Source organism: Xyrauchen texanus, chromosome 29 (assembly GCF_025860055.1).
Source record: "Xyrauchen texanus isolate HMW12.3.18 chromosome 29, RBS_HiC_50CHRs, whole genome shotgun sequence".
NCBI lineage: Eukaryota > Metazoa > Chordata > Actinopteri > Cypriniformes > Catostomidae > Xyrauchen > Xyrauchen texanus.
Window position 1 is genome coordinate 16,943,961 of NC_068304.1, and position 12,836 is coordinate 16,956,796.

Consider the following 12,836-nt stretch of genomic DNA (forward strand, 5'->3'; position numbering starts at 1 on the left):
CATTTGAACATTACTCCTGAGCTTAAATTTCAAAGTGCATTTAAATTTATTTTTCCTCAAGGTGTAAAAATCTGTTTGTTTTTTCTGTTCTGTTCTATTCTAATTCAAAACACAAACACCCTCTGTGTGGAACAACACATTTTGTACTGTAAAAAAAGAAGGAAAAAAAGAAAAAAGGGAAAGCCATTCTTCCACTGTGCTAATTTATTTTTCACAACATCTCACCTACACAGATGGTGCCACCAATTCACAGGCATATACGAAACAATTGTCATTCATCCACAGAAGGGTTACAGTATGCATTTGTCTAATGGATCCGATACAAGAAAATACAGCATCTAGGCTCATCTCACATTCATTTTTAACTATATACTGAGAAATGGAGTGTGAGACCACATTCACAAACACCTGTGTGAATTGTGCATTTTCTTTTAACTAAAGTTTTTTTTATGTATTTATTTATTTTCAGGCCAGGAAAGCATTTACATCATCTGTTATAACAACTTAGCCACATATATTTGGTATGTAGTGAAGTGTAAAACCTCCTCTGCCCATGGCGAGTTACATACAGGCCTCATTATTGATTCGAAAGGCTGCCTGAATCATGGTGAATATAAGTGGATGCGTGGGGGAAAGAGAAAGAGAAAAATAGGGAGGTGAATGTATAATTCTCTCCCTCTGCACACTGTCACCACTGATTTATGCTTGGCGCCTCAAGCTTGCAGCTCTTTTGGGTTGGATGTGGCCTGTCGTTTTTTAAGAGTATGGCGGCAAATAGCCACAAGGTCTTTGCGGAATCTAAGGTGTAAGCTGATCCAAATGCTGGACATTAAATGTTCATAAACACATCAATGCTGGGCTTTCTTTTAACCATCAATGCCCCAGTAAGCTGAACAATAAAATCTTTACATGGTAAAAATAGAGAATGAGGCTAAAGGGGAAGTTGTCATACGGGCTATATTTCAGTAACTAAGGTTTTGAGTCAAACAAACAAGCTTTCTCTAGCAGTGGCTTGGTATGTTAGCTAGTTCAAAACCCTCTTAAATACAAATAATTTTCAAAAATGTTATCCTCCAAACTAAAATTCCAATATTACCATATTTTGCTATGATGTAAAATCAGTCAAATGTTTAAAAACTTACTGGCAACAAATATCCAGCAAGCTGCCGTATTCCATACCACAGTAAAATTACTGTAAAACTATCTATAGTAGTTTATAGCATGCTGCATAATGATTTACAGTATTTGCTTTACTGTAAATGTATGGTAGTTGTTTGTATGATGTATGTCAAAATACAGCATATAAAGCTGTACAGTAAAAAATGGTAATTGATTGTATGTTGTATATAAAATTGCATTGTCCATACTGTAAAACTATCCACAGTAAGCACAATTTTAGCCAACAAAGTTAGAGTAACTAACTTCTATCTATTACAAGTTTAAATAAAAAATGAAACAAATGAGTTCTTTTTGCAAACAGAACATTTATTACACAATGACAGCTCAAATATTATATAAATGTTGCTCATAAAGGTAAATTATGACTACACACATAAAAGTCCATTCAAAAACTTAAATATGAAGTTCACCAGATGTCCAAATGACTGAAAAAACACTCTCACTCTTTGCCTGTCCAGACCTAGAGAAAAATACAAAAATACAAAAATCTATTCATATCATGTAATAGTCTTGCTTTAAGATCAACATGGCATTTAAGCTACAAGGGAGAGAATACAATCTCAACAACCATGTTGTGCATCATTCAGAAAGGACTGAGATAGAAGTTACTTGCATACATATCAAATACAATTCAGAGCGAAACATTAACACATGTTATATTTGAACATAACAGAACTTTATTGTAGATGGAAGGGTCAAATAAAGTGGCCGGTATACAGTCAGGTCCATAAATATTGGGACATTGACACAATTCTAATCTTTTTGGCTCTATACACCACCACAATGGATTTGAAATGAAACGAACAAGATGTGCTTTAACTGCAGACTTTCAGCTTTAATTTGAGGGTATTTACATCCAAATCAGGTGAACGGTGTAGGAATTACAACAGTTTGTATATGAGACTCCCACTTTTTAAGGGACCAAAAGTAATGGGACAATTGGCTGCTCAGCTGTTCCATGGCCAGGTGTGTGTTATTCCCTCATTATCCCATTTACAAGGAGCAGATAAAAGGTCCAGAGCGCTATTTGCAGTTGGAATCTGTTGCTGTCAACTCTCAATATGAGATCCAAAGAGCTGTCACTATCAGTGAAGCAAGCCATCATTAGGCTGAAAAATCAAAACAAGCCCATCAGAGAGATAGCAAAAACATTAGGTGTGGCCAAATCAACTGTTTGGAACATTCTTAAAAAGAAAGAACACACCGGTGAGCTCATTAACACCAAAAGTCCCGGAAGACCATGGAAAACAACTGTGGTGGATGACCGAAAATTTCTTTCCCTGGTGAAGAAAACACCCTTCACAACAGTTAGCCAGATCAAGAACACTCTCCAGGAGGTAGGTGTATGTGTGTTAAAGTCAACAATCTAGAGAAGACTTCACCAGAGTGAATACAGAGGGTTCACCACAAGATGTAAACCATTGGTGAGCCTCAAAAACAGGAAGGCCAGATTAGAGTTTGCCAAACAACATCTAAAAAAGCCTTCACAGTTCTGGAACAACATCCTATGGACAGATGAGACAAAGATCAACTTGTACCAGAGTGATGGGAAGAGAAGAGTATGGAGAAGGAAAGGAACTGCTCATGATCCAAAGCATACCACCTCATCAGTGAAGCATGGTGGTGGTATTGTCATGGCGTGGGCATGTATGGCTGCCAATGGAACTGGTTCTCTTGTATTTATTGATGATGTGACGGCTGACAAAAGCAGCAGGATGAATTCTGAAGTGTTTCGGGCAATATTATCTGCTCATATTCAGCCAAATGCTTCAGAACTCATTGGACGGCGCTTCACAGTACAGATGGACAATGACCCGAAGCATACTGCGAAAGCAACCAAAGAGTTTTTTAAGGGAAAGAAGTGGAATGTTATGCAATGGCCAAGTCAATCATCTGACCTGAATCCGATTGAGCATGCATTTCACTTGCTGAAGACAAAACTGAAGGGGAAATGCCCCAAGAACAAGCAGGAACTGAAGACAGTTGCAGTAGAGGCCTGGCAGAGGATTAAACCCAGCGTCTGGTGATGTCTATGCGTTCCAGACTTCAGGCTGTAATTGACTGCAAAGGATTTGCAACCAAGTATTAAAAAGTGAAAGTTTGATTTATGATTGTTAATCTGTCCCATTACTTTTGGTCCCTTAAAAAGTGGGAGGCACATATACAAACTGTTGTAATTCCTACACCGTTCACCTGATTTGGATGTAAATACCCTCAAATTAAAGCTGAAAGTCTGCAGTTAAAGCACATCTTGTTTGTTTCATTTCAATATTTACGGACCTGACTGTAACTCTGCAGCACATAAAAATAAAAAATAAAAAATGGGGCGTCCAATGAATTGCGTATATTCGACGATTGTAGAACATCTGTTCACAGACAAGGTAATTTGGTTACTTATAGTACTTCTAAAAGTACTATAAGTACTTATAAAAGTATCATTTTGAGAACGTAAACTTTATCATTATAAAGATAATTGTCAAAAAATAACATGCAGATCTTCATTTTTCAAATGATGAATGTTTGAAAAAATTATTATAAACTGCTAAAAGATGTTTTGTGAGATTTTTCCACTCACCTGGTTCAGTCGAAAAGAGATCACTTTGCTTCTGCTCCTCATTCAGGTTAACAGGTGCATTCACATACAGTACTAATTTTGATGTGATTGTACATCAATGCAGAGAAGACATCTCCACTCTAAATTGTGTATGTACAGGTTTGAGATTGGGCCAGTTCTCATGCAGTTAATAGTAAATTACAGTAATTATTTCCCCACTAATTTCTTCCTAAAGAATACAGCTCAGTTTGACAGTAACATACTATAAACAGTATCTACAGTAAGTTGCAGTTGATAATACAGTAATAATACAGTCAAAACAACAAAAATCATTTACAGTGTAAACTACTGAACACTTCTTGTAAAGGTCAACTACACTGTCAACACTAGTGTTGTCATTACTGGGGGGAAAAATGAATTGTCTTAATTAAACATTACTTCAAATGTCAATTTTGGGCTCATAACTCAAATATCTACGTTCCTTGCACATATTTATCTTAAAAATATATAGAAGAGTTTTACTAAATTGAAGCTATGGGGAATATCCATAATCCCTTATGCTTGAATTATTTTATTATGTTTCTTTGGTCAAAGGAAATGAATGGGGTCATAGTTAAACAGTTGTTAATTTATGGAAAGGCAAGGCAGAGGCAGGTGAGCTGTGTTATTGTATGATCTAAATTTCTAAATGAGTCAATTCAACTAAAATTAAGTAGAAACAACCATTTTTAAATAGAAAATCTAATTCAAGTCTACTTGCATCTACCGTAACTTCTGTATTTAAATTCATTCTATAACCAAGTTACGTGAACTTAATTATACAAGTTTTGGAGACTCCTTAATTCACTTCAATTGAGGGAATGAGTTTACTCAATCAATTGAGTAGAGCCAATTTATTAGGGATTTCAGTGTATATATTGAAGTTTTTAACCAAAATGTTTAACTCTGGTTCCTAGGATAAGGGTATTTTTCATAAATGTCAGCTTGGGGTAAATTGTTTATAATGGTATAAATAATTTTTTTTAAAAATTACTCATTATAATATTTATTGGTCAAATAAATGTATGCTACCCATCCATTTTTTTCTGATTCATTAATTGTTTTTTGTATTGTATGTCATTGTTTTTTCACTTTTTTCATTTTGCTGAAAAACTGAGAATATGCCATTTAATTGCATGGTACATTATAACAACTTATCTAATATGACACAATTCCCAAAAAGTTCACAAAAGGTTGCTGTGTGCATCTTTTTTCCAGGACAATATCAATGGAAATCATTAATAGCTTTCTTTGTTGCCAAGACTTTAAGGTGTGTGCCGATACAGAAATTGACTTTCAAGACTAAACCTATCCTGAGAAATAATCACTGTAAAAAGTGTGACAATTAGCAATGGTCTTCCCTATCCGTTTAGGCAAACATCATTTTTCTTTTGTAAGAAATTGAAAACATAAGACTTTACAGCCCTTCATGAGGTTCTCATAACTCAACTGAACGGTCCCAATATCAAAAGGCAGTAGTCAATGGTTTTGGCCCCACCAGTGTCTCACGGTTTACTTTTGATTTAAAGTGTTTACTGAAAGAGAAGCTCCAGGATTGTGAGGAATGAATTTGTGCCAGGAGGTGACAGAGTGGGAAAGACCCTTGTCACCTCATTCCCCAAGCATTAGACATTATGACCTTGGCACTGGAACTTGATTGCAAGTGTTTGTTCACCGTTAACAGGCTGTACTATGGTCTCTTTCTAGAAGGTACAGACACCCATGTAAGGTAAAACCACATTTCCAACAAAAAAGGGGTGTGGTGCTTTTGACCAATATCCCTTAATTAAGTGCTTTATGTGTTGCATTGCTCAAGATTTACTTCATCTCAACAGACAATAGGAAAAAGCACTCTGATGCAGGGCATTTCTAGACAAGGGACGCATTGTGTGCATTGGTCATGGAGATGCAACGTGCCCAAAATATATATATATATAGACATTTATCCACGCTAAATATGAAAGCAATTGCAATAGATAACAAAATATCAACCAAACCAAGTTTAGCATCATTCATTTGTTTGCCGATGCCACTTGTTTTAATGCTTTGTTATCTATTGCAATGACGTTCATTCATATTTAAGTGGATTAAGTGTTCAAATACCTTTTGGGACCACTGTATCTCATTAAAATGTTTCCATCTTCTAAAAGAGATAAATATCACTGTTGCCTCTTATGTTATTTATTTATTAAGTCCCTTGAATTCACATTATACATTATACAAATGAATGGCCTCAAATCAATCTAGAAACAAACAACTATAAACTGACACTAAAAGGAGAGACTACACTGAATACTCTAAAGTATATGGTGTATCAACACAACATTATACCATTAACAACACACACACAAAAAAAAAATCAAATACACTGAACTTTTTTCTTCGGTAATGGAAAAAGAAAAATACTTGACAGAAGCAAACACTGTGGTGCTTTGCCACTTTATGTGGTTCCTTGTTGGCCCTTAAAATTTTCACATTATAGAAATAAAACAGCAAAACCAAGAAACACAAAGGAAAGTGAAAAAACACAAATGGAACAACATAGAAGAGAGAAAACTACAGTTAATGTCACGGGGTTATTGAATACAGCTGTAATTGTAGTCATCAAAACAGACATTTTGATGAAGATTGTCAATCACATTCACACACATTTTCCCTAAAACACCTTAGTACTAACAGCAATTAGTGGAGCACAACAAAACCATTTTAAACCAGCCTAAGCTGGTTTGCTGATCTTAGATGGGCTTTAGGAACTCTACAGCTCAGCTGAACAAGCAAAGCTGGGAGACCATAAACCAGCTAAGACCAGCAAACCATCTTAGGCAGGTTCAAAGTGTCATTTCCAGCAGGGATGTTCTTCATGAAAGTAGAACAAATCCCAGATACAAAAGCCCAGAATATGCGAGTATGGACCCGTGGGTTCTCTGTGTTTTGCAGGGGACACAGAGATTTCACTGGATGCGAGAGGGCAGCGTGGATCAGTGTGGACCCCAGAGGCAAAGTAAGTAATCTCACAAACTATCAATCAGATAGATAGAGCACTCCAACAGCACCCCACAGTCTGTGATTTTCCCCCACAGCACCTTGAGGGACACTTGAATAATCTTCATCTTAATCCACTGTAAGGTGTGTGTAAACAGTATGTGAATTATTTGTGTCTACAGTTATAAATACAAAGCCTGGAATGGTGCACCTTTGTGTGCTCAGTAAAACATTAAATGGAACATTTACTGTAGAATTCATGCACACACTCGTATCTGGTCAGAAACGTAATACTTCAGACATAAACGGTTTGGGCATAAATCTGAATACAACGCCCACTTAATATCCTATTCCTACAAGAACACACTGAGGTTCTTGTGTTGAGCAAGAACCCCCACCTCATGAATGTCATCTCATTGGTCTGGTCAGGCAGATGGATATGGTCCAAATATGCTCGTAACATGGAACATGAACTCCAATATGACTCACTTAGGAGTCAAAGAAGAAGACACAATGCAGAAGCCTCTGACAAAAGTACCTCCGAGCCACATGATTCAATCTGACTTGTCCTTCTTCTTGCCTCTGCCAATGGGAACTTTACTGGCCATGGCAGAGCCTACGGCAGTCACGCCGCCTGCCACAGCAGACACGCTGCCCTTCACAAGCCCAACCCCCATCGCTGGCACAGAGGCAACTGAAGTTACAGCGGTTTTCGTGAGATTGAAGCTCTTCCCTCCAACCCAAGCAACTCCACCCACTGTGGCCCCAACAGCCCCCTTTGTGACGCTGAACAGACCACCAGCCACTCTGGAGAACATGCCAGGCTGGGGCTGGGGGTGGTCTTTACTGGTATCTACAGGAAAAAGAAAGAGATATTTTCATCAGATAAGATAAAGTAACAGCTTTCTGAAAGCTCTCCAAAAACAATTATAATAATTAAATGGGGTGATTTTTAAAATGTTGCAATCATTAACACATCCAAACATTTAATAATGTCATATTGTAATTGAAGTAATTAATAATTTACAGTAAAATACTTCAATAAAATTGAGCAGTTCCAGTGCGGAGATCAAATAAGAGTGGTAATAGAAACCTGACAATATTTTTTTTATTACAGCGTATTTAAAGTATTCAGACCCTTCATTTTTTTCACATATTGTTATGATACAGCCTTATGCTAAAATGCTTTAAATTATTTTTATTTTCACATCAATCTACACTCCATATACCATAATGACAAACCAAAAACAGATTTTTGATAACTTCGCAATTTATTAAAAAGAAAAAAAAACAAATCACATTTACATAAGTATTCATACCCTTTGCTATGACTCTTGAAATGTAGCTCAGGTGCATCAAATTTCTCTGGATCATCTTTGAGATGTTCTACACTTTGATGTTTATTGCAAATACATAAATTTATGCAAATTCAATTTATTGCACATGATTTGAGCTCAGAGACAGTATTGTGTCGAGGCACAGACCTGGGGAAGTCTACAAAAACATTTCTGCAGCACTGAAGGTTCCCAAGAGCACAATGGTCTCCATAATTCTGAAATGAAAAAAGTTTGGAACATCAAGGACTCTTCCTAAAGCTGGCTGACTGGCCAAACTGAGCAATTGGGGGAGAAGACCCTTGGTAAGGGAGGCGACCAAAAACCCAATGGTCACTCTGACTGAGCTCCAGAGTTCATGTGGGGAGATGGGAGAAACTTGCAGAAGGACAACAATCACTAAAACACTCCACTGATCTGGGCTTTATGGCAGAGTGGCCAGATGGAAGCCTCTCCTCAGTGCAAGACACGTGAAAGTATTCTTGGAATTTCAAAAAAGCACTTAAAGGATTCGGAGACTGTAAGAAACAAGATTCTCTGGTCTGATGAAATGAAGATTGAACTGTTTGGCCTCAATTCCAAGCGTCATGTCTGGAGGAAACCAGGCACCGCTCATCAATTGCGCAATACCATCCCTACGGTGAAGCATGGTGGTGGTGACATCATGCTGTCTGCGTGTTCTTCAGTGGTAGGGACTGGGGGACTGGTCAGGGTTGAAGGACAGCAGAACGCAGCAAAACACAGCGATATCCTTCATGAAAACCTGGTCCAGAGTGCTCAGGACCTCAGACTGGGCTGAAAGTTCACCTTCCAACAGGAAAATGACCCTAAGTACACAGCCAAGACAATGCAAGAGTGGCTTAGGGATAACCCTTTGAATGTCCTTGAGTGGTCCAGACAGTCCAAACTTGAACCCAATCGAATCTCTGGAGAGACCTGAAAATCCCCATCCAACCAGACAAGAGCTTGATAGGATCTGCAGAGAAGAATGGCAGAAAACCCCCAAATCCAGGTGTGCAAAGCTTGTCACAAAACCCATATACCCAAAAAAGACTTGAGGCTGTAATCGCTGCCTAAGGTGCTTCAACGAAGTACTGAGTTAAGGGTTTGAATAAATGTAAATGTGATATTTCAGTTTTTTCTTTTTAATAAATTTGCAAAGTTATCAAAAATCTGTTTTTGCTTTGTCATTATGGGGTATGGAGAATAGATTGATGTGAAGAAAAAAAAAGAATTTAAAGCATTTTAGCAAAAGGCTGCAACATAACAAAAAGTGAAAAAGATTAGGGGGTCTGAATACTTTATGAATTAACTGTATTTTATATTAATGGGTACAATGTTCACAATACAGTAGCCCAAAAAAATATTTTGACACTTAAGCCACACTTAAAAATGTCTGAAGGTCACTGCATTGGAATTAGTAGTAAACTGATAAGGATTTGTATAATAGACAATGCCAATAACAATATCTATAGAAAAAGGTGACCGATAGCTGGAACACTATGGAAATGTAATGGTTTCAAATAAGAAAACAAGATAAACAGAATTCCAAAAATTAAATAAATACCAATATTACATAATTTATCACTCATAATTCTCTAAAATATTTGAAAATGGAAAATATGCACAAACCAATGTTTGTAGATTTTGGCAAATCTGTTTAAATGCCTGATGGCGTTAATCCTGAAAAGGCTGAATACCAGCCAATTATTCGCCCAGCCTGATTTAGTAGTCTATCACTAATTTCAATATAAAAACAAATATCAAATCAAGTAGCATCTGCAAACAAAAAATGTTCGACATTTTCTCAGAACTATCTTCACTTCTCAAAATAACTTTTAACCAAAAGTAATAAAGTCAGTTAATCACAAGAGTATGTTAAACATACAGTAGAGGTGTCCTGCTAAATTTTACCACCAGAAACTGTCCAAATTCTTTATCTTATTTTTAAACACCCTAAAAAACTTTTTGTCAAATATTTTGCTTGGAAATTGTGCTTGTGCTATCTTTCTTTCAAATAAATGCCACTAGGTTTGATATGTTGCCATCTAATGCAATGGCATTCAAACATTGTAAGTGTGGCTTAAGTGTCCAAATAATTTCTGGGGCAACTATACATTGTAATACACAATAATATTAACCCAACCTATGAAATATGACAAATACATCAGGAAAACAGTAGGAAACACAATAATATTAACCCAATCTATAAAATATGACAAATACATCAGGAAAACAGTAGGAAAGTGGCCAAGGATTGGATTGGTCTTGGATTGTGCAAGAGCACCACTATGTGGCACAGAGTGTTATCATTCTGTAGCATGAAGACATACAAAGTACAGCTGCATAAAATGTGTTTTGCATGACTGAGTTCAAGATTAGAACGTTCTTAATATGCTAGGCTGTAGCAAGAATGAATAAATGTGGCAAGTCTCTCTTGCCACAGTTACTAAAATGTCACCATAAATTGCAATACCTGCTGGAGGTTCATCCTTCAGGTATGCAGGCATCTCATCCTGTTGCTGGTCTGGTTCACTCATGTTTACTCTACTATAAAAAAAAAAATAATAATAATTTAGTATACCTTCCATTTTGTCCACAAAGAAAATGTTTATTTCATTCCAAGAATTAAGAGACTGGGTGGAACCAGCCACAGAGAACAAGGTGAGAGGTTGGGACTAAATCCTGTGGGCTTCAAACCAACCAGTGTCTACACAGAACAAGGCGGACCAGCTTAAACACTTTAAACAGAATATAACCTGCAACACCCTGTCACCATTGCAGCAAACACACACAGGCAGACTGGGCTATACTAAAACAAATATCATCCAAACCAGGTTCCTAAATGCTTTGAAGCAATAATATGACGATTAGCCTGAAATCATTACCATGCTTAAATAAGAATAGGGCTAATATTAATTAGTACACAATCTGAACATTGGTGCATTTACATTAACATTAAATGACATTTACAACTGGGGTGACGCAATATTCTTAATTTAATCGTTTACTGTCCCGAAGTCACATATAAAGGGACATTACCCGAAGACAGTAAAGATAAAATATTGCTGATAGAGCAGCATAGGCCTAATACGTGTACAGTACGCAATCTTTGAACTCGTAGAAATGAGTGTTCCAGCTTCATCACGGTCTCGAGACATCTTTATGACGTAACAATCGCAAAAGTGTATCATTCTAACATTAAGTTTGGCCTAAAGCGACTGACAAGCCTCTGCAGAATCTGACGTGGCGGTTTGAGGAGCTAAAAGTCTTTCCATTCCCATTGGAGTGAATAATAATCTGTGAATAAACGGACGTTGTTTGTTTTGTTGATTCACATTAATATTAAGCTTTAGGTGAATAAAAAACAATAGGGTATAGAAACTTTGCAGGAAATACAGAGAAACAAAATATAATCTCTATACGGAGAAAATGTGTTCACCTTGCGGAAAATATATATATTTAAAAAAAAAAAGTGACAAACAGATCTGGTTTTGCATAAAGTTCAAAACGGGGGTAGCTCTCTTATCATTCGACAATAACGTTAGGTAAGAGATGCATTATTAAACAAGCCAACCATTGACAACAACAATGTTCAGAGTGCTATGCATCATGCAATACAAATAAAATAAAATATTAAGAAACCTCCGAATAACATGACAGGAAAACAGCTTTTTGTATTATATATACTTACTGTTGAAGTTCACTTTGCGCTCAACTTCTGCAGATGAAGTTGGAAACTTCTGTCCCCACCCCTTATTTGTTTCAAAGCAAAATGTGCAGTTCCCTTAAGCGACTTAAATAACTTGGACACGCATAAGAACTCACGATCTAGCGAGACTTTTCTTATAAAGAAAATGAATAATGTATACGTGGCGTCCGAGTTTGTTGGTTTTAACCACGTACCACTGTAGACACATTGGAGAGGAAGTGACGTTGTATATAGTTCTTATAGTTTCACACCCCTTTGCTCATATGTGAGGAGAATCTGAACTCTGTCTGTCTAACTGAGTATTATGACTCTTTGTCAATGGTTTTGGGCTTTCATTCACTTACTGACACCTGATAATAGACGAGGATCGATAACCTTAAACTTAGAGACAAAAACTCAGAGGAAAGCAAAACATACCGTAAAAATTCAAGTTGAAACACTTTTAACCCTTAAATGCATGGGTATTTTCCAAACATGATACTCCGATCTTAAGTAACCTGCCATGTATATCTATCACAAATAGATCTACAAAATGCCCAGATTTGTATTTTTCATATCACAAGGAGATAGTGTAACAATTCAGAACAGAACAAGATTCATTAGGCCTACTTTCACACTGATATTCATGAGATGCAACTACTGAGCAACACACAACACATAAGCTACACATTAAATGCACATAAGCTACACATGTGTATTTTCCCAGGCACTTTTTGAGTCTAAATAGATGAACTTACATTTCAGCAGTACACCTAAACGTCAAAACCCATATCATACTGTTCATGTGTTGTACTTGCAAAAATTCCACATTGTTTCATCAAATAGCATTGTCAAATGTAAACAAGCCATTCACTGAAACATCAGCTCCACCTTGAGTAAGAAATAGCATGTATGATATGTATGTGAACACACATACCCTATAATTATAAGTTTAAAAATGTGTTAGCTAGATATTATTCACAGACCATGTTGTACCACTTGAATATCCACCCTGAGCCTGCCCATTTATCCAGAAGGACATCAGATTTAAAAAAAA

General features: G+C 36.7%; 1 protein-coding gene across 1 annotated transcript; it reads right to left on the reverse strand.

Annotated features, from left to right (window-relative positions):
- Positions 1 to 5,944: 5,944 nt before the first annotated feature.
- tmem263 (transmembrane protein 263) lies at positions 5,945 to 12,027 on the reverse strand. The gene is made up of 3 exons (XM_052096762.1): positions 11,783 to 12,027; positions 10,565 to 10,638; positions 5,945 to 7,607 (listed from the first exon to the last, which is right to left on the reverse strand). Exons 2-3 carry the CDS (start codon positions 10,626 to 10,628, stop codon positions 7,309 to 7,311), a joined length of 363 nt encoding a protein of 120 aa, XP_051952722.1. The 5' UTR covers positions 10,629 to 10,638; positions 11,783 to 12,027; the 3' UTR covers positions 5,945 to 7,308.
- Between the last annotated feature and the right edge of the window lie 809 nt (positions 12,028 to 12,836).